General features: G+C 43.4%; 2 protein-coding genes across 2 annotated transcripts in view; both read right to left on the bottom strand.

The window, feature by feature from the left end:
• Positions 1–8,086, bottom strand: part of DHRS11 (dehydrogenase/reductase 11) — a 42,367-nt gene extending 34,281 nt beyond the window's left edge. The window contains exon 1 of the mRNA XM_026710275.2: positions 7,617–8,086. Coding sequence (XP_026566060.1) covers positions 7,617–7,748 — 132 coding nt within the window. The 5' untranslated portion in view covers positions 7,749–8,086. The remainder of the gene's footprint in view (positions 1–7,616) is intronic.
• A 7,785-nt stretch (positions 8,087–15,871) lies between these two features.
• The window catches only part of GGNBP2 (gametogenetin binding protein 2), a 55,621-nt gene continuing 49,504 nt past the window's right edge, over positions 15,872–21,988 (bottom strand). Inside the window, 2 exon segments of the mRNA XM_026710302.2 lie at positions 15,872–16,829; positions 20,822–21,073. Of these exon segments, the coding sequence (XP_026566087.2) occupies positions 16,626–16,829; positions 20,822–21,073 (456 nt within the window). The 3' untranslated portion in view covers positions 15,872–16,625.

The raw sequence follows: 21,988 nt of genomic DNA, 5'->3' as shown, positions 1-21,988 counted from the left end.
AGAGTCGGACTCTGAGGGATAGGAGGGACAACCGGAGGTGTGGCTCCGGAGGTTGTGGAGGAGGCTGGGGAAGGGCAGAGGTCGGCTGGGCAGTCAGAGGAAGAACCAGGCCCATCCCCTCTCCATCCTAGGGCACGCAGGGAGGAAGAGAGAAGGAAACAACTTGGCTTACGAGAGAGGAAGCGGCCATGATTCCCCTCATTGGTTGCAGCTGGGGAGAATAGTATATAAGAGATACGGTTAAAACACAGCATTGCCAGAAGCAAAGTGTGTTTTATTTTGGGCTGAAGTTATCTTGGTTGGCGTCCTTCCAACAGACTGTGTCTTGAATTTGGTAATTACTTATCCTGGTCCATTGCGGAAATTTCTTCACTGTAGTTTGTTCAGTTTTTTATTTCACCTCTATCGGCTCATTGAGTTCGGACTGTATTGCTTTCTTTTGAAGATTGTCTTTGGTAAGTTTTATCTCCAACTGAGAATTATTGAACAGTGGGGCCAAGTTGGAGGCATTAAAGAACATTTATTTATGTTTTGGATTTTGTTACATTTGTGTTACACTCCTGGTTATCACAAAGAGTGACTAAGATGATTAAAGACCGGGAGACAAAAACACGTAAAACGGATTTGGATTTGGCTAGTCTAGAGAAAAGAAGAAGGACTAGTGGGGACATGATAGCAGTATTCCAGTACTTGAGGGGCTGCCACAAAGAAGAGGGGGTCAATTTATTTTCCAAAACACTAGAATACAACACAAGAAAGAATGGATGGAAACTAATCAAGGAGAGGAGCAACCTGGAATTAAAGAGAAACTTCCTAACAGTGAGGACAATTAACCAGTGGAACAGCTTGCCACCAGAAGTTGTGGGGGCTTCATCACTGGGAAGTTTTTAAAGAAAAGATTGGACAGCCACTTGTCTGAAATGGTATAGGATCTCCTGCTTGAGGAGGGGCTGGACTAGAAGACCTCCAAGGTCCCTTCCAGCTCATTTCTTTCTATTCTTACTAACAACCATTCATTTAATTACTGTTTGAAGTTTTACAACAGCACTGGAAAAAAAAGGGACAATTTTTCACACTTATGACCATGGCAGTGATCCCCCATGATCACATGATCAAAATTCAATCACTTAACAACTGGCTCCTATTTACGACTGTTGCAGTATGCTAGGATCACGCGATTCCCTTTTGCGACCTTCCGACAAGCAAAGTCAATGGAGAAGCCAGATTCACTTAACGACCCTGTTACCAGCTTAACAACTGCGGTGATTCAAAGAACAACCGTGGCAAGAAAGGATGTAAAATGAAGCAAAACTCACTTAACAACTGTTGGGACAAAATTCGCTTAACAAATGACCCGCTTAGCCACTGAAATCTGGGACTCCGTTGTGGGCGTAAGTCGGGGACTACCTGCAAAACTTTTGGGTGGCAAGGGGCACCCATCTTCTTGGAGAAAGTCTAGTCCTAGAGTTGCATTCCCCTCAAAAGGAGATCCGTCAAGGAGGAAGAAAGAAAGGGAGTCAGGAGGAAAACAAAACGTGATTTAATTTGCATTTGACACAGAAAGGAAATGAACACAAGGCGGCTAATTACCGATCTATCTAATAGTTCTCTGGCATTAAAATGAGAATTCATTGGCAGCCGGTTGTGAGTTATGGCCTTCGGTTCTTTGAACTGCCTCTGGGGCAGCGTGTTTGATTATATTGTAGATTTCATTTTCCGCAGCTTTTGTTTTTTTAATTGCCTACATCGCTCTGAGTGGTGTTATCGAGAGAAAGGGCTACATAAATTGAATTAGCAAACAAACAAATATCCAAGCAACCTCCGAGGCTGGAGCCAAGGTTTCTGGGGACTACGTTAAGGCCTAACAGAAGAGGGCCTTCCTGTTGTGGTCTGTCATCGCCTGCGGAGACGGCAGCAGAGTCGGACCGTGGGGAGGAACATGGGCCAATCCTGGAGTCTGGGGAGCCATTTGTGCGGGCACGCGAGCCCCAGGCAAACTTACCTCACTGCGCACGTGTGCGCCTCCCAGCTGATTTTCGCCCTCCGGGGGGTGGAGGGAAGCCTCTGCAGCCTTTGTAGGCCGAAAAATAGGCCCGTTTCATCACTTGCGGTATTTCTGGAAATACAGGAAGTGACGAAATGGGCCCGGTTTTCGGCCTACAAAGGCTGCAGAGGCTTCCCTCGAGCCTCTGCGAGGCCGAAAATCAGCTGGGAGGCACACACATGCGCAGTGAGGTAAGTTTGCCTGGGGCTCGCGTGCCTGCACAAATGGCTCTGCGTGCCACCTGTGGCATGTGTGCCCTAAGTTCGCCATCACGGGCATAACGTTTCCTGCTTGAGCAGGGGGTTGGACTAGAAGACCTCCAGCGTCCCTCCCAACTCTTCTATTCTATCCTATCCCTATTCTTATTCTCCTAATATTCCAAGTATATTTTTTAACAAAAACAGAATCTACAATTGCCCCCATACTGTTTTAACGCCATCTTTGCTATGCCACAAGAAGCTGTAGAGAATTCTTCTTAATCTGTGCATCCTATTGAAGTCACATTTATGACCAATTCAGCTCTTCCAATTTTAGAGACTGGACGGCCAAATTAATGTATTACATCTATGTAGAAAATAGGCATCTTATTTATTCAAAAATAGCACTTATACAGGTAGTCCTCAACTTACAACAGTTTGCTTAGCGACCAAAGTTATAACGGCACTGAAAAAAGTGACCTATGACCATTTTTCACACTTATGACCATTAAAACATCCCCCAAGGTCACATGATCAAAAGCCAGATTCACTTAACAACCATGTTACTTAATTAACAACTGCTGTGATTCACAACAACTGTGGCAAGAAAGGATGTAAAACGGAGCAAAGCTCACTTAATAAATATCTCATTTAGCAACAAAAAGTTTGAGCTCCATTGTGTTAGCAAGTTGAGGACTTCCTGGATAACTGTCCATCTTTCAGTCAACTCTTCCAATCAAAGATTATGTAATATAAAATCATATCAGAAACTATAAAACAGAACCAGTTAAAGTATAAAACATTAAAAACAATATGATGACGCTACAGATCTCGTTTTTGTAGCTTTCCCCAGCTGGACACTCTCTAGATAGAATCATAATATCATAGAGTTGGAAGGGACCAAGGAGGTCATCTAGTCCAACCTCCTGTTTGGAACAGGATCCACTGAAGAGCCTTTTGGATGTAGTGGTTAAGGAGCTGGGTTAAAAACTGGGACCCTGTGAATTTTAAGGCCTCCCTAAGGCATGAAAGCTGGCTAGGTGACTTGAGACCAGTCCCTCTCTTTCAACCCAACCTGCCTGACAAGATTGTTTTGGTTTGGAAAATAAGCTGTGGGAACATTTATATACATCACTTCGAAATCCCCACCCCCCAAAATGTAAGGTTCTACCATAATAACTTTATTTATATATATATATAAGTGAAATACCGCTCATGCATCATCACAAAATCTCCAGAACCGTAAAGCCTACAAACTTGAAATTTGGCATGTATGTTCCTCTTGGCTTCTAGGTGCTTGCTCAGAAAGGATTTTTCCAAATGACCATCAGAGCATTAGATTTCCTATATTATTATGAACATGCTCTGATGCTAAGGAGTTCTACTCCCCCTCCCAACCTGAAAAGAAATCTGTTCCAAATGCAAAACACAAGCAGAGGAGATTCAGTTTTCATTTCACAGCACCAAGCAGCTTTAGTACAGAACAGTTGTGCTAAGCCACGCCCAGGCTCCTTGTTGTCTCCTTCTTGCTCACACAGCAAATACTGTTTCAGTTTCCAAACATCTCTCAACTCTCTCACACACTAATCCAGCACATAATTTCTCCAAGATCTTGTGTTGATATCCCTGGTTGCTTTAATTTTGCCTTGCTTTTCTTTGCAAAGTATCGGATGGCGGGTTGAGAAAAGATGAAATGCAAAAAAGAAAACAGTGGTACAGTTGGTCCTCACCTTACAACAGTTTGTTTAGTGACCATTCAAAGTTACAACAGCACTGCAAAAAAAAATTGACATGGTCATTTTTCATAATTATGACCTTGGCAGCATCCCCATGGTCACGTGATCTAAATTCAGAGGATTGGCAACTGGTTCATATTTATGACCATTGCCGTGTCCCGGGGTCACGTGATGCCCTTTTGCGATCTTCTAACATGCAAAGCCAATGGGGAAACCAGATTCACTTAACAACTAGGTTACTAACTTAGTGACTCACTTAACAACCGTGGCAAGAAAAGACGTAAAATGGGGCAAAACTCATTTAACTAGTCTTGTCCACTAAAAAATACTCCTTTTTAGTTGCCAGCAGAAAGAGAGTGGGGGAAAGCAGTGCATTCCTTAAATGCCTCACCTTGGCAGCCGAAGCTGTTGGCGCACAAGATTATTACTGGAGAGCATGATTGATGACTCTTGGCTATGGATGTGTCCCATTGGAGAACATACATCCAGGGGGTGGGGGGGAAGACCAGGGTCAAGGGGGAAATGAATGATGTATTTTAGTGTCAGCTGCACCCAGTTAACGCCGACAAGGTCACTCCTAATAAATCTATAATAAGTCTTTACTCTGAGAAATGGGGCTAGAGACTTATGATTTGAATGGGGGGTGGATTTGTTGGAGCCCTGATATGTCTCACTGGTTAACAACAGAAATTTTGGGCTCAATTGTGGTTGTAGATCGAGGACTACCTGTACAATAATTTTAGCCACTAAACGGTGGTTAATGTTAACCCCAATGGCCCGAAACAGGCCATATTCACACCCCGGAGCTGCAAACTCGATCGGTTCATTTTCACTAAAGTCAAACTGGAAAGACCACAAAATGTAAAGCAAAGCAGCTTCTCTTTTTCCTCGTGGAATTTGGTCTCTTAAGAGTCAGCTGGATTGCAGGCATTGCAGGAAATAATTAAATAGATGCAAATCAAAATAGGGTTGGGATGAGATGAGATGACAAGTTGCAATTGGAAAAGGTGCCAGATTTAATCTTGTTCAATGCCCAAGACGGCACCAGAAGACAAATAACATACAAGCCACAAGATTACAGAGGATGATTCATATGATGCAGGAAATACAACTTCAGCAAAAAAGTGGTCAATGTCTGGAATACTCTACCTGACTCTGTGGTTTCTTCCCCAAACCCCAAAAACTTTAACCTTAGACTGTCTACTATTGACCTCACCCCTTTCGTAAGAGGTCTATGGGGAGGGGGCGTGCATAAGCGCACCAACGTGCCTACCGTCCTATTGTTTCTTTTTATCTTTCTTATATGTATCCATTTCATGCATTCATAACTATGTTTATACTTATACCTATTATCTTGTAAGTGATTGACAAATCAAATAAATAAATAAATAAAATAAATAACTTAGACCCTGGCTGCTTGGAGATGGGTAGACTTCAACTCCCAGAATTCCCTAGCCAGTATCCTTTAAGATATGTGGACCAACTCCCAGAATTCCCTAGCCAGTACGCTTTAAGACAGACGTCTTCAAACTTGACAGCTTTAAGACTTGTGGACTTCAATTCCCAGAATTCCTCCTCCAGTCATGTTAGCTCGGGAATTCTGGGAGTTGAAGTTCACAAGTCTTAAACTTGCCAAGTTTGAAGGCCCTCGCTTTAAGATATATGGGTTTCAACTGCCAGTATTCACCAGAGACTCTGCTTTAAATTGATTAGACTTCAGCTCCCAGAATTCTCCAGCCAGTAAGGGAATTGAAGTTCATACCTCTTAAAAGCATGCTGGCTGGGGAATTCTGGGAGTTGAAGTCCACCCATCTTCCAAGCAGCCAAGGTTGAGAAATACTGGCTTAGGTTAAAAAAAAAAAGGAAAAGCTGCCTAAATTTACATGCCTAAGGTGAGACTAGAACTCACCGCCTCCTACTCGGGCACCTTAAACCACACTAGACCAAACTGCCTCTGCAAAATGTCTGAAGGATGCCAGGAGTGCCCATAATGCAATTAACGCAAGAAATAAAAGAGCTGGGTCTCTCTGGCAAGAAAATTCTATGCTCCAAATATATTTTTTTTCCCGCTTTTGGTTGTGTTTTAATTATCCCGGAGGGTAAGAAAAAACGCTTGGCCCTGATTTCCAAGGAAAGCAGATTTTCAAATATTTGAAGAACTACAAGAGGGGTGGGGGGTGGGGTGGGGGAGGAAAAACACTTCCTAAAGGTGTCACTTTGTTTTTGCAAAGCGGTGTCAATCTGCACCGTCTAAAAAAGTGAGTGTCATGCTTTGATCAGCAAGAAATCTTTAAGAGATGGCAGGGCTCCCTGGGAACTTGTCACACACACACACACACACACAGACACAGACACGAGATCTGACAGCACAATGGGGGTGCAAATAAAGGCTTTGGTGGATCTCTGGCACTTGCCAGATGAAACCCCCCTCCCCACAAAAAAAGAAACCCAACCCCACCCCGTCTTCTCTTCTTTTTCCCCCGTGTCTAGAATTATTTCCAAAGACAATGGCTTCTTTAAAAGTACCCTACAAAAAAAAACCCGGGGGGCGCATTGTTTCCCAGATTTCTAAATTCACCCTCCCTCCAACAAAGAGGGGCGGCCCTCGCGAACAATGGTGCTGTTTCCTTCCATTTCACCCACCCATCCACCCCCATTAACATGCTCCACCAGATAGCTCCGATTTCCCCGGTTATTATTTATTTATTTATTTTTGCACCAGGCCACGTGCCGTCTCCTGGCGGGGGCGCGGAGCGGGGGGGGGGAGTATGTGGTTAATGGGGGGGGAGGGAAGGAAGGCAGAAGTCTCCCTTGAAGCCTTCCTGTCTTACCGGAAAAGAGGAAGAAGACCCCCACCCCAAAAAGAAGGATCCACCTTCTTTTCCTGTTTTTTTTTTGTGTGTTCTTTCTCTCTCTGCCTGTTTCACCCGCGGTGCTTCCTCCCTCCCTCCATGGCTCCGCTCATTCATTCCTTCGCTCACTCGGTCTCTACATTCCTTTCTTTGTAAATGCTCCCGCCTCTTTTCCCCGCACCTTTCTTTCTTTCTTTCTTTCTTTCCTTCCTTCCTTCCTTCCTTCCTTCCTTCTCTCCGCACACTATCTTCCTTCCCCCTCTTCCTTCCTTTCTCCTTCCCCTCTGCCTTCCTCCCTTCTCTCCCCCGTGTGCCTTCCTTACCCCTCTTCCTCCCTCCTTCCGTTCTTTTCCTCTCTTTCCTTCCTTTCTCCCTCCCTCCTTCCTTATCTCCGCCCTGTGTTCCTTCCTTACCCCCTCTTCCTTCCTTCCTTCCTTCCTTCCTTTTTCTTCCTTCCTTCCTTCCTTCCTTCCTTCCTTCCTTCCTTCCTTCTCCTTTTTTCTTTATCCTCCTTCCTTCCTCCTTTTTTTCTTCTTTATCCTCCTTCCTTCCTTCCTTCCTCCTTTTTCTTCTTTATCCTCCTTCCTTCCTTCCTTTCTTCCTTCCTTCCTTCCTTCTCCTTTATCCTCCTTCCTTCCTCCTTTTTCCTCCTTTCCTTCCTTCCTTCCTCTCCTCCTTTTCTCTTTATCTTCCTTCCTTCCTCCTTCCTCCTCCTCCCTCCCTCCTCCCTCCTTTCTTCTTTATCCTCCTTCCTTCCCTCCTTCCCTCCCCCTCCCTTCCAACCTACCTCGATCTTGTCCACGCTCCGGGCGCAGCCCACCACTTTCAACCCGTGCTGCACCAGCGCCCGAGCAACGGCCGCTCCGATGCCCGCCGAGGCGCCCGTGACCAGCGCCACCCGGTTCTTCCAGCGCTCCATGACTCCCAGAGCCGAGCCGGTTGCCGGCGCCTGCCTGCCTGCCTGCAACCGCGGTCGCTTCCTCCTCTCTCCCTCCCTCCCTCTCTCCCTCCCTTCCTGCCTCCCCGAAGCGCTGGAGCCCGTCCGGCGAAGCTTCTCTGGGAGGAGGAGGAGGAGGAACCGACCGGCGCACTCGCCTCCTTCTCCAAGGGCAGCCTCGCCCTTCGGCTGGCCGGGAAGCGCCGCGGCCCCCTCCCCGGGCAGGGGTGAAAGTTCCCCTTGCCTTTGGCCAGCGGGTGGGGCCTTCTCCCGCCCGGGGAGCAGCGCCAGGCCACAGCGGAGGATGCCACGCGTGGGAAGGGGGGCAAACCTCGGGGCAGCCGCGGGCTCTTATAGCCGGGGCCCCGACCTGCCCGCCCGGCTGCCTTTCTGCCACGCTGGTGCCTTCGCCTCCTCTTCAGCAGCCGGTGAACCAGCCGGCCTTTAAGATTATTCCATAGAATAACAGAGTGGGAAGGGGTCTTGGAGGTCATCTAGTCCAACCCCCCCTGCTCCAGCAAGAAAGTCCATTCCAAATAGTAGCCTCTACCTAGGATTGAACTCACAGCCTCCTGATTGTGAGGCGGGGAGGGACTGGAGGCTAAAAGGGATGAAGAAGGGTTGCTGGAATTGGGGGTGTCTGGTTGAATGAAAAGAAGGACTGTTGGGGTGACAGGATAGCTGCCACAAACTTATAATTATCCATCATTTGCCTGCATTGGTATAGGGTCTCCTGCTTGAACAGGGGGCTGGACTAGAAGACCTCCAAGGTCCCTTCCAACTCTGTTATTCTGTTATTTGTTATTAAAGAAAAGGGAAGTCAAGCTATTCTCCAAAACACCTGAAGGCAGGACAAGAAGCAATGGGTGGAAACTAATCAAGGAGAAACCCAACCTAGAACTAAGGAGGCATTTCCTGACATTGAGAACATGTCCAATTATTCAGTGGAACGACTTAACTCAGAAGTTATGGATGCTCCAACACTGGAAGTTTTTAAGAAGAGGTTGGACAACCATTTGTCTGAAGTGGCGTAGGGTTTCCTGCCTAGGCAGCGGGTTGGACTAGAAGACCTCCAAGGTCCCTTCCAACTCTGTTATTCTATTTTTGTGAAGCAAGGAAAGAAAACGGCTGACACAACAAACCAGCTGTTCTCTAAGCACCTTCTGGCCATCACCCTCGATGTTCGTGTTCTCTATTGAAAGGTCTTCTTCACTGCAACTTTTCAATCTTGTCCCTGTTTAAACTCCGTGTGCGTGTATCAGACCTGCCAGCCCGCTGGAGCATTTTTCATGGCTTCCCTCTAACTTCCTCATCTTTGCTTCTTCCGTTGAACATCTGATAGCCAGGAGTTCGATCCTGACCAGCTCAAGGTTGACTCAGCCTTCCAATCCTTCTGTTATCGGTAAAATGAGGGTCCAGATTGTATGGGGCGGACAATATGCTGACTCTATAAACCGTTTAGAGTAGGGGTGTCCAACCTTGGCAACTTTAAGACTTGTGGACTTCAACTCCCAGAATTCCTCAGCCAGCAAAAAGTCTTAAAGTTGCCAAGGTTGGACACCCCTGGTTTAGAGAGTGCTGTGAAGCTGCCTATAAGTCTTAACTACTATTGCTATCTTCAAGGAAGTTTCTGGACGATTGATCCAAAGGCCCAGCTTAGTATGCACACCGTATGTTTACACCAATTGGTATACCCCAATGCTTCCATTCTGTATATGCACCCTGTATTTTTCCTGCCGTTTCATCCCCCTTTATTGAAGGCATGCCTCCCTCCATTGTTTTTATCACAGGCATACAAAAAATAGGTGCAAAGACTCTAGAAATTGTGCAGAGAAGAGCCACAAAGATGATTAGGGGATCTGGGGACTAAATTGTTTGATGAACAGCTAAGGTAAGTGTAGAGCTGTAATTGCAGGAATGTTCCTATCTCGGATGGCAAACCTCAGATAAAAGAATGTTTCCAAGCAAATACAACTCAGGCAAACAAAGTCACTAATCTAAAGGAGGATTAGAGAGAGGAAATAAACATATGTTAGACTTTAACTAGAGATAATTGTCTTAATTACTATGCTAAACAGTAACGAAAGTTAAGCAGTAACCAAAGTTAACCAGTGATGGAGGATAATTAAAAATGTGTACAAATGCAAGACTAGACTCCAATAAAGAACATCATGATTCAGTTGATCATGATCAAACACCTCGACTGCGACGTCATTACAACAGGCAAGGCTCTTCAACCTTGGCAAGTTTAAGTCTTGTGGACTTCAACTCCCAGAATTCCTAAGCTAACATGCCTGGAGGAGGAATTCTGGGAGTTGAAGTCCACAAGTCTTAAACTTGCCAAGTTTGAAGATCCCCTGGGCTTAAGGGAATTTAGGTAGGTTTAGCTTAATGAAGGGAAGGATTATGGGGGACATGATAGCCATCTTCCAACTTTTAAAGGTCTGTCACAGCAATGAGGTTGACAATTCACTCTCCTGAGGGCAGGACAAGAAGCAGTGGGTGGAAAGCTCCTCCCAAGGAGACCCAACCTGGAAATAAGGAAGAATTTCCTGACACTTAGAACAATTAGCCAGTGGAACAGCTTGCCTCCAGAAGTCGTGGATGCTCCATCACTGGAGGTTTTCAAGAAAAGATTGGACAAGCATTTGTCCAGGATAGTATCAAGGCTCGTGTCTTGGGGGTTAGACTAGAAGATCTCCAAGGTCCCTTCCACCCTACAGTTCTATAGCGGGGTTTGCAAAATATAGTGTGCAAGTAACCCAAAGAATTATTTCAGCCTAATGTAGGGTGCAAAAAGTGGTTAATTTATGAGGCGTCTCTCCTTTGAAACCACAAAGTCCAGCTGATTTTGAAAACAACGGTTAAGATAATCATAAATGGATATACTGCATAAAATGCCACCCTGGGCCACAACAAATAATTTCCAATAAAGATACATAAATTATCTCTTCTTCTTTTTTCAAGTTCCCTACCCCCTTCCCTTCCTCCCTTCAGCCTTCTTTTTTAAGAGTTGGCAGATTAAAAACCACAGAATGTAAGAAGCTTAAGGAAATCCCATTTAAAACACCAATATAACCCAACATGGAGGCTGTGTTTGCACAACACCCTGAACAGTAAACTAGTAAACATCTGAGCTGAATGTACTATACGACCTTGCTTCGTTTATGGATGAGTGGGTCACGAGAACCAAGGTTTATTGGAAAATCCATCGTTGTAGACCAAGGTTTATAACACAGCACAATATCCGTTTCACGCCTTTTCCTTTGGGCTTCCTTTACGCAAGCCCCTATTGCAGTATTTTTCAGCTTCAGCTACTTTTTGAGGTATAGACTTCAACTCCCAGAACTCCTGTGGAATTCTGGGAGTTGAATTCTGGGAGGAATTCTGGGAGTTATAGTTACTGAGGTAAAGAAATGCTGTTCTATCATATACGCACATCTTATCCATATCTATATTTAGATTACACTCATATAAGTTTATCCCATTCTTTTTTTACTTTATGATATAAAGTCTATCTTTGGTCTAACCATTTATACCAGCAATTCCAATTGTTATAATATATTGAAGAATCTTTGTTTTTAAGGGCTAAAGTTAGTTTGTCCATTTCTGCACAGTCTGAGATTTTCTGGATGATCATCTGTTTTGTAGGTATGTGAGGTAGTTTCCAACACTGAGCAAATGTTAGCCTGGCCGCTGTTAAGATATGTATTGTTATATACTTCACTTTTTTAGGTAGCTGTTTGTCAAAAATCCCTAACAGGAAGGACTCTGGTTTATATTCACTCTGTTCTTTTGTTATCTCTTCTAGCCATTTTCTAACTCTTTGCCAGCATTTCTGGGTTTCCTTACAAGACCACCACATATGAAAAAAGGTTCCATCTATATTTTTACATTTCCAACATTTTGGACTCGTGTTGGGGTGCATCTTCGCTAACCTTGAAGGAGGAAGGTACCATCTGTAAAACATTTTGTAAGCGTTTTCTTTATAAGCTGCCGATTTAGTGATCTTATTGTTTCTGTTCCAAATCTTCTCCCATTCTGTTAATGTGATACTCCGTCCAACATTCCTACTCCAAGCTATCATATTCCCTTTGACTGTCTCTTCTTCTAACTCTACTTCCAGTAGGTAGTTGTAAAATTTAGTTATATTTGTTTTTGTTTGATCCTAGTAAGATTTTGTCTAAGTGCTGGAGTTTATTATTAATTCCGAAATCTTTTTTATCTTATTTATATCTACTGTAAATTTGAAGGTATACCCACTGATCTATTTTAAATCCCCGCTCTTGTAGTTCTTGTCATGTTTTCAATTTTCCTTGTGCATCTAATAAATCTTTATATTTGATCATTTTAGTAATGTCCAGATTGTTTGGGTGAATCATTGCCTCCATTGTCGATAACCAAATCGATACTTTTAAATAGTGTTTTTCCTGTACTTTTTTCCAATTAGTTAATAGTGAATCTCTAATTAAGTGTCTATGGAAATATGACTGATTGACTTTCCCTACTTCCCATAAAAAGGCGTGCCATCCCCTCTGCAGGTCGTGGCCTTCTAACAATAGCGTTCTTTTATTAAGTAAATTCACCCAATCTTTTAACCAAACTAGAGTAGCTGCCGTGTAGTATAGTTCCCAATTTGGAAGTGCCAATCCACCCCTACTTTTCAAATCCTGTAATGCCTTTACATTAATTCTAGATTTCTTTCCTTGCCAAATGAATTTAACTATTATTTTGTTCAGTTCTTCAAAAAAAATTGTATGCAATTTAATTGGAATCGTCTGAAATAAGTATAAGATAATAAGTATGAATAAGTATAAGAATTTTGGTAGAATATTCATTTTGATAAAAGCAATCCTGCCCAATAGTGAAAGTTGCAACCTACTCCATGATTCTAAATCTTTCTTTACTTCTTGCAACAACTTGTCATAGTTATTCTCTTTGAGTGTCTTACAATGTGGTGTTAGCCAGATTCCTAAATATTTAACTTTCTTTGTTACCTGTATTCCCATACTTACCTCTAATTCCTTTTTCTGGTCTTCTGTTAGATTTTTAGTCATTAATTTTGGTTTTTTTTCTATTGATTTTAAGTCCTGCTACTGCACCAAATTGTTCTAGTTCTTTTATCAATTTATGTCCTTTTTCTATTGGTTCCTCCAAAAAGAAAACCATATCATCGGCAAACGCTTGCAATTTGTATTCTTCTATTTTAATCTTCAGTCCTTTAATCTCAGGATTTTGCCTAATTCGTGTTGAGTGTTTCTAAAGCGAATATAAAGAGAAGAGGTGAAAGGCGGCAACCCTGTCTGACTCCTTTTTCTATTTTTATTGGACCAGTGTATTCCCCATTTATTATGATATTGGCCTGCTGTGTATCGTAAACTGTTGTTATGATATTTTCAAATTTGGTGCCTGAATTCATATTATAAACTTTTTGAATTAAGAAGTGCCAATTTAAGTTGTCGAATGCCTTTTCCGCATCTAAAAACATGAGTGCAGATTGTTTCTCAGGGTGGGCTTCATAAAATTCTAAAACATCTATTACTCCTCTTAAATTATTCTTTATCTGTCTAGTTGGGAGAAATCCATTTTGGTCTTCATGTATGTACAGATTTAAAACTTGTTTTAATCTGTTGACTATAATAGAGGAGAATATTTTATAATCAGTATTTAGGAGTGAAATTGGTCTGTAGTTGTTAATGTATCTATGGTCAGATTCCTCCTTTGGGATCAGCGAAATCAATGCTCCCCTCCATGAGTCCGACATCTTAGCTACCAGTTAAGTCCTCGTTAAACACTTCCATCATCAGTGGTCCAATTTGTTCCGCAATTGCTTTATATAATTCTGCCGGGATCTCATCTGGCCCCGGAGTTTTATTATTCCCTTGATTCTCTATTGCTGATTTCAATTCGGACCACGTAGTATCTTTGTTTAATAATTCTATCAGTTCATCTCCAATTATTTTGTCTTTCGTTTCATCTGAGTAATTTCTTATTTTATCCTCATTGACTTCTTCTTTATATAACTCTTCAAAGTATTTGTGTACAATGTCTTTTTTCTTTTCTGTCTCTTGTTGTATGTCGCCCTTCTCGTCTGTTAATTGGTATATCAATCTCTTTTCTTTCCTTTTTTTAAGTTTATAAGACAGCCATCTTCCTGGTTTATTAGCATATTCAAAATAAATTTGTTTAGTCATTTTCAAATTTATTTCCATTTCTTCTTGTTCCATTAAGTTCAAATTGTGTTTGGCTGTTATTATCTGATTTTGTACTCTTTGATTTTTAGGGGTCTTTTGTAATTGGATTTATATGAGTATAATCTAAATATAGATATGGATAAGATGTGCGTATATGATATAAATTAAGAAGAGAAAAGATCTTACAAACTGTCGAAAATGAGAATGTTTTTAAGTGTTCCTTTTTTTTCTTTTCGCGTTTCTTTCTTTTTTCCTTGCGCTTTTCTGGCTTTTCTATTTGTGTATGGGTTGTTGATTTGTTTTAAATTGTAAAATTAATAAAATTTGTTTAAAAAAAAAAGAAATGCTGTTCTATTGGATCTAAGTTTTGGTGTCAACTCTGAATTTGACCTGACTGGTCATGTTGGAGCTTTAGTGCTACCACACTGGAGCCAAGGGATAGGGAGATAGGGGATTAGAGAGAGCTGGAGTTGTGTAGTCAAAACAAAATACTTTATCTTGGGAACCAAGGACATTCTCACACCTGGTCGGAGGAAGGCGGAGTGATGGCGCCAGACAGCGCCTTGATTGGACCACGTGTTTGGGGATGAGAGGAAAACTTTTAATTGGGTGAAAAACTGTGGGAATCTTCAGACTCTGTTTTCACCAGATCTGTCTGGTTGGTTCTGCAACCCAACAGGACAGACACAGACTTCAGAGGATAATTAGGACTGCAGAAAAAACAATTACTACCCACCTGCCTTCAATCGAGGACCTGTATACTGCAGGAGTCAAAAAGAGGCCTGTGAAAATATTTACAGACCTCTCACATCCCAGACATAAACTGTTTCAACTCCTTCCTTCAAAACGATGCTATAGAGCACTGCATACTGGAACAACTAGACACAAGGAGTTTTTTCCTGAATGCCACCACTCTGCTAAACAAATAATTCCCTCAACATTGTCCTATTTACTAAGTCTGCATTACTATTACTATTAATCTTCTCATCACTCCTTATCACCCATCCCCTCCAACTTGTGACTGTATGGCTGTAACTTTATCGCTTGCATCCTTACGATTTATATTGACTGTTTCCTAGTATGATTTGATTGCTTATTGTAACCTATCACTATCATTAAGTGTTGTACCTGATGACTCTTGACTCGACGAATGTATCTTTTATGTATACTGAGAGCATTTGGACCAAATTTCTTGTGTGTCCAGTCACACTTGGCCAATAAAAGAATTCTATTCTATTCTATTCTATTCTACTCCATTCCATTCCATTTCCAATATTCTATTCTACTCTATTCCAATTCCAATAAATATTCTACTCCTATTCCTATTCCTTTCTACTCTATTGTACTCTACCGTATTCTACTCTACTCTGTGCCGATATGATATTTCCAATAAAGCTATTCCTTGAAGATGCTACCTGGCTTGGAGTTTTTGCTGGATATGGATCTATTACTTGGAACCCTGACACTCGGCCTTTGGCGGTTCTCCTGAAAACATGCAATCTAAGAAAGGATGGGAGACCACCAGGAAATTTAAAAATAAAATGAAGAGGTGACCATGGCAGGCCACTTTTACACCAGTGCCAAGCAATGTGCATGATGGTACTTGCAGAGGCTCCAGGAGTTCATCTTTTATCATGATTACTGGATCCATAAGCCACAAACTATGGGATGCAATCAGGCCTTTTAAAGTGATCACTTTGAAACCTTTTTTTCCCCTCCTCTATTATGAACGAGGCAGCTTAACCAGCGCATTGCTGTTAGCCGTGTTCTCAGCCTAAGTGATAAAATATTCTATCATATATATATATATATATATATATATATATATTGTCAACCCTTAAAATTTAAACCTAACGCTGGCAAGCTTCCCACATCCTCCGATTTCACGAACGACGGCAGAAACAAACACACTTATATTTTTTGTCTTTTCTTATTTTTTTACTATGCATCTTAATAAATATTCTTTATTTTTTAAATTTTGCACACCGCGCTTCCGACATATTACATCCAGAACATCTTTTTTAAATTTTTTTTTTTTGCAAATGGATGTCTACTTTGTAAAATCCTTTTTTATATTGAGCTCATTGTCATTTCTGTACAGAATTATAAGTACAACATTACTTTTGTCACTAAGCTGCTTTTTTTTTTTCCTGTTTGATAAGTGTCACAGTTAAGAGAAACATTGAATGAAAAGAGGTGGCTTTTAAATTAGGATAAGTTTTGGGGCTGGTCTCAGTTCTCTTTGTCAAAAACTAGAGACCAGGAAGCCTGGAAATACAGTAAGATTGGGGGCAGGGAACTAAATTAAAGGGATTAAATTCCACCAGCCTCCTGCAGAGGAAAGAAGGAAAGAGAAGGGAAGAAGGGAAAGGGGAGAGAAAGAAAAGAGAAGGGGAAGGGAAGGAAAGAGGAAAGAGAAGAGGAGAGAGAAGAAAGAAGGGGAAAGGAAAGGGAAGAGAAGGAAAAAGGAAAGAAAAAAGACAGAAAGGACAGAAAGACCGAAAGAAAAGAAAACCACCGTCTTTTTTTTTTTGTCTTTTTTCCTTTTTAAAAAGATACAATTTTGTTTAGTCGCTAAGAGAGACGGTTTTCCGAAGACAGAGAAAACGCGCAAGTAGTCATTTTTTGACAGTTTGACTGAAAGACAGAGCTAATTTTATTCGGTTTAGTTTGCTCCAGCTGTTGTCAACCAACCGCCACACACCGGCCTCTTGTGATCGTTCAGGCGGCAGTATCTGTTGAATTTCTCCTTCAGATGCTGTCGGTACCGCTCTCTATTGCTGTAAAAGGACTCGTTGTTGGCCATGAAGGACTGGATCTCATCTTGCGAGATGAATATTTCTTCATCGGAAGTGCATTCGGACTCATCCTGAAAAAGCACAAAGGGAGAGAGACGAGAAATGCAAAAAACCCTCAACTTAACGGCCGTTCGTTTAGGGGATGTTCGAACTTGCCAGGGGTGGGCAGCTGGGGGTTCGCAGGAGTTCGGGAGAGCCCAGGGGTGGGATTCTACCAGTTCGCACCTATTCACTAGAACCGGTTGTTAGCATTCTAAGCAGTTCGGAGAACCGGTTGTTAGAAGAAATTACTGGACTAATCCTGTAAGGAAGGCAGGAAGGAAACATTCTGGTGTTGCTTACAGAAACTGCCTCTCCGTTAACCCTTATTACATTCTTGGCAGGACTAGACTTCCTGTCTCAGGAACTGTCTCTGGAGTTTTTCCCCCTCTTTTGCTGGTACTTAGCCTGTGTGGAGTGACCATTCAAAGTTACAACGGGCACTGAAAAAAGTGACATATGACCCTTTTTCACACTTAGGACTGTTGCAGCATCCCCACAGTCATGAGAGGCCAGGCGAGGAGATGCGTGCCTCGATGTGAGTGATATTGAGTTGGCCACGCCCAGCCAATAACATGACCACCAAGCCATGTCCACCCAGTCACAGGACCACCAAACCACGCCCACCTCCTAAGCCACACCCACAGAACTGGTTGTTAAAAATTTGAATCCCACCCCTGGGAGAGCCCCTAACTAAGATTCTGTGCAGTTCAGAGAACCCCCAAATCCCACTCCTGGCAGCTTCCTGCCCATCCCGCTTCTCCCAGGAGTCCCCACGTGGCCCGTTTCGGATGCAGGTAAGGGCAGGGTGCACGCGCTGGCTCAGGGAGGGCGAAAAACATGCCACGATGAAGTTCGGGAAGCCTGGAAATGGGCCCGTGTCCGGCTTCCAGAGAGCCTCCGGAACCCGGGGGTGGGGGGAGGCAGTTTTCACCCTCCCGGAGGCTGAAGAAAGTCTCCGGAGCCTGGGGAGGGCAAAATCACCCCTCTTCGCCATGGTGTAGGAGGCCAACTAGGCCACGCCCACCATGGCCACGCCCACCCAGCAACTGGGCAGAAAACCCACGGCTAAAATTTTTGAAGCCCACCCCTGACAATTGTCCTGAAAAAGGTTAAGTGTTTCACACTTACGACTGTTTGCAGCATCCCTATGGTGAACTGATCAAAGCCCAGTTTTAACTTTCCCGGGGGGGGAGGGGAGAGGGAGGGTGAAGCGAACGTAACCGTTGTTAAATGAACCCCTTTTTAACCAGTGGGTTACTTGCAGGATGGTGATAGCAATTGCACTGAAGAGTTATATACCGCTTCACAGTGCTTTACAGCCCTCTGTAAGTGGGTTTACAGAGTCAGCCTCTGGCTCCCAACAATCTGGGTCCTCATTTTACCCAACCTTGGAAAGATGGAAGGCTGAGTCAACCTCGAGACGGTCAGGATCGAACCTGGCAGTGGCCAGAGTTAGTCTGCAATAGCAGTAGCACTTAGACTTATATACTGCTTCACAGTGCTTTACAGTCCTCTCTAAGTGGTTTTGCCCCCAGCAATCTGAGGGCTCATTTTACCGACCTCAAAAAGATGGAAGATTGAGTCAACCTTGGATCAGGTCAGGATCGAACTCCTGGCAGTGGACAGAGTTAGCCTGCCGTAGCAATAGCACTTAAGACTCACATACCGCTTCACAGGGCTTTACAGCCCTCTGTTTACAGAGTCAGCATCTCGCCCCCAACAATCTGGGTCCTCATTCCATCGGAAGGATGGAAGGCCGAGCCAACCTCGAGACAGAACAGGATCAAACTGCCGGCAGTTGGCAGGGGTAGCCTGCAATACTGCATTCTAACCACTGTGCCATCAAGGTTCTTAGCAGAAGTATATTCTGGTGTCTGGCATTAAAAAAAAAATGCTGAAAATTGTGATCACAAGACGTGGGATACTGCAAAAAGTCTTAAGCACCCAAATATGATCTCGTGATCGTGGGGGTGTGAGCGCCACTGGAACTTTGAGCCTGGGTCCTAAGCTCTGGGAAAGTCTGTTGTAATGTCCAAAAGTTGCAAAGCAACCACTGTTAAATCAAGAACGTCCTCTTCGAGGTAGTTCACTAAATCGAGAATGTCCTCCTTGTGGGACAGTTATCTTTGGACTTAATTGCTTATGATGTATTCAGTCCAGAGTCACAAACTGTGAGTGATGTGGGAAGAGAGCCGTGTTAGTCTACAATGGCAAAATAAATAAATAAACAAATAAAACAAACAAACAAACATCAGGAGCCTGGTAGCATCTTCTCTGACTAACACACTGTATTAAAAGACAGAAGCTTTTGTAAGCTGCAGCTTAGATTATCAGATACCACGAGGGGTTAGACTGAGACGAATAGAGCATTTAAATCGGATGGCTGAAGGAACGAATAAATAAATGACATCGATTAATAAGAGAAATAAATAAAGTGAAATAAATAAATGGCAAAGATGATTAGGGGACTGGAGGCTAAAACATTACGAAGAATTTCAGGAATTGGGTACGTCTAGTTTCATGAGAAGAAGGACTGAGGGTGACATGATAGCAGTCTTCCGATATCTGAGGGGCTGAGGGAGTCAAGCTATTCTCCAAAGCAGCAGAAGGTAGAATAAGAAGCAACGGATGGAAACTAATCAAGGAGAGAAGCAACCTAGAAATAAGAAGACATTTCCTAATGGTGAGAACAATTAATCAGTGGAACGATTGGCTTCCAGAAGTTGTGAATGCTCCAACACTGGAGATTGGACAACCATTTGTGTAACACGGTGCAGGATTTCCTGCTCCAGCAGGGGGTTGGGCTAGATGACCTCCAAGGTCCCTCCCAACTCTGTTATTCTATGGTCTATATTCTATGAGTAAGTGAATGAATATAACAAATAAGTGAATAAATGATAAGGAAATATATAAGGAAATGAATGAACAAATGGGTAAGTGAATGAGTAGGTAAATGAATGAATAAACGGGTGAGTGAATGAATAATTGAATAAACAAATGAATAAGTGAATAAATAAATAAAAGTATGAACAAATGGGTAAGTAAATGAACGGATATTTGAATTCACGAATCTCTCACATTCCCCAATCTTACCTGAGCTAATATATCAATTAATTCTCCTGATCATGAGCTCCAACATTCCTTGGAAGATACAGACTTCACCAGCCTGGTCCATTTTAACCAAAGTTGCTTTTCTCACTCCTCTCTCTTAGCAAAAGCAGACTGCAAGGCCAACTCCTTCTTAAATGTCCCAGAGATGCTTTTTTTTAAAAGGCAAATGGACTTGATGTTTTGCTTCTCATCCAAGAAGCTTCTTCAGTTCGGACTGAATGGTGGAGGATGGTCTTCTTCTGAGTGGATAGCTTTCTCTCAACAGAGAATCAGAATAGAGATGGAAGGGACCTTGGAGGTCTTCTAGTCCAGCCCCCTGCTCAAGCAGGAGATCCCTAACCACTTCAGACAAGTGACTGTCCAGTCTCCTCTTAAAAACCTCCAGGGACGGAGCACCCACAACTTCTAGTGGCAAGCTGTTCCACGGGTTAATTGTCCTCACTATTAGGAAGTTTCTCCTTAATTCCAGGTTGCCTCTCTCCTTGATTAGTTACCTAACATTTTTGCTTCTCTCTGATGCTTTGAAAAATAAATTGACGGATACGACGCCACCTCTCTCCTGCTTACAACACCATCCTTTCAGCAGCTCCCAAAAGGCTCCACACCCATTCGCACTCTGATTCAGGTCACCCGGAGGGCACAGATAAACCTCCAAGTGGCCTCAATGATCCTCAGAGAGAGTGCAAACGACCAGATGAGCGCAAAGGAGTATACATCCTCCCATCCTCCACCATTCGGTACAGAACTGAAGAAGCTTCTTGGATGAGAAGCGAAACCTCTTCAAGCAAAAAAAGCAAAGCCAGCCCAGTTGCCCCTTGGGAAAAAAAAAAAGCACCTTTGGGGCGGGAACAACCGTGGCCTGGATGACGGAGAATCTCCACAGACATATGGGATGTCCTTTGAGACTTACCAAGAGCTCCACCAAACTCTTTGCGCCCTTCCCTGATTCCGGAGCAGGAGGTGCCTCTGAAGATTCCGCACGCAACAAGGCTGTTTTCCTGTGCTCCAGCCAAGGTACCGTTGCGGGCCCAGCTTTTTCTATGCGACAACAGATTTCGGCATGGGGGTCTTTGGTCTTGTCTCGGTGGTAGTCTGTGTGCGTGGCAGTCACCGGACCCTCTCGGTTACTGGTCTCCACCAGGCAGCTGCTCAGCTTTTGGATCTGGAGGGAGGGGGAAAAAAATCGCCATAGCGCTTAGACTTATAGGCCGCTTCACAGTGCTTTACATCCCTCGCTGAGTGGTTTACAGAGTCAGCCTATTGACCGCAACAATCTGGGCCCTCATTTGATCGACCTTGGAAGGATGAAGGCTGAGAGGGGATCGAACTCCTGGCAGTGGGCAGAGGTAATCTGCAATAGCACTAGCAAGAACACGTAGACTTATATACCACTTCACAGTTCTTTAAAGCCCTCTCTGAGAGGTTTACAGAGTCAGGATCTTGCCCCTAACAATATGAATCCTCATTTTATCCACCTTGGAAGGATGGGAGGCTGAGTCAACCTTGAACCGGTCAAGATCGAACTCCTGACAGTGAGCACAGTTTGCCTGCAATAGCAATAGCACTTAGACTTATATACTGCTTCACAGTGCTTTACATCCCTCGCTGAGTGGTTTAGAGAGTCAGCCTATTGACCCCAACAATCTGGGTCCTCATTTTATCGACCTTGGAGGGATGGAAGGCCAAGGATTGAACCCGGCAGTGCAAGAACTGCAAAGCCTGAGTCATAGTCTTTAAAGCCCCTTGAACGGGTTTCAGAGTCAGGACTCCTAACAATGATCATTTTACCACCTTGGCAGGATGGGCAGCAGTTGCCTGACAGTGGCAGAGTTAGTTTGCAATAGCAGTAGCGCTAAGACTTATATACTGCTTCACAGTGCTTTACAGCCCTCTCTAAGCGGTTTTACAGAGTCAGCGTATAGCCATTTATTGTCCCCTTTTTGACATCCAATCACTGATTGGCTCATTGGACATTCCCACTCACTCTTGGGGGGGGGTTATACTGACCACTTTGTGAGAGCTTGGTTTAGACCACTCTCTCTTAGACCAAGAGAGCTAGGATTTATCTGTTTTGTGG

The sequence above is a fragment of the Pseudonaja textilis genome, chromosome 1, assembly GCF_049901715.1.
Source record: "Pseudonaja textilis isolate UNSWEBS1 chromosome 1, rPseTex1.2, whole genome shotgun sequence".
Lineage (NCBI taxonomy): Eukaryota > Metazoa > Chordata > Lepidosauria > Squamata > Elapidae > Pseudonaja > Pseudonaja textilis.
The sequence above is the reverse complement of the archived record's forward strand: the minus strand, read 5'-3'. Positions and strand labels throughout refer to the sequence as shown.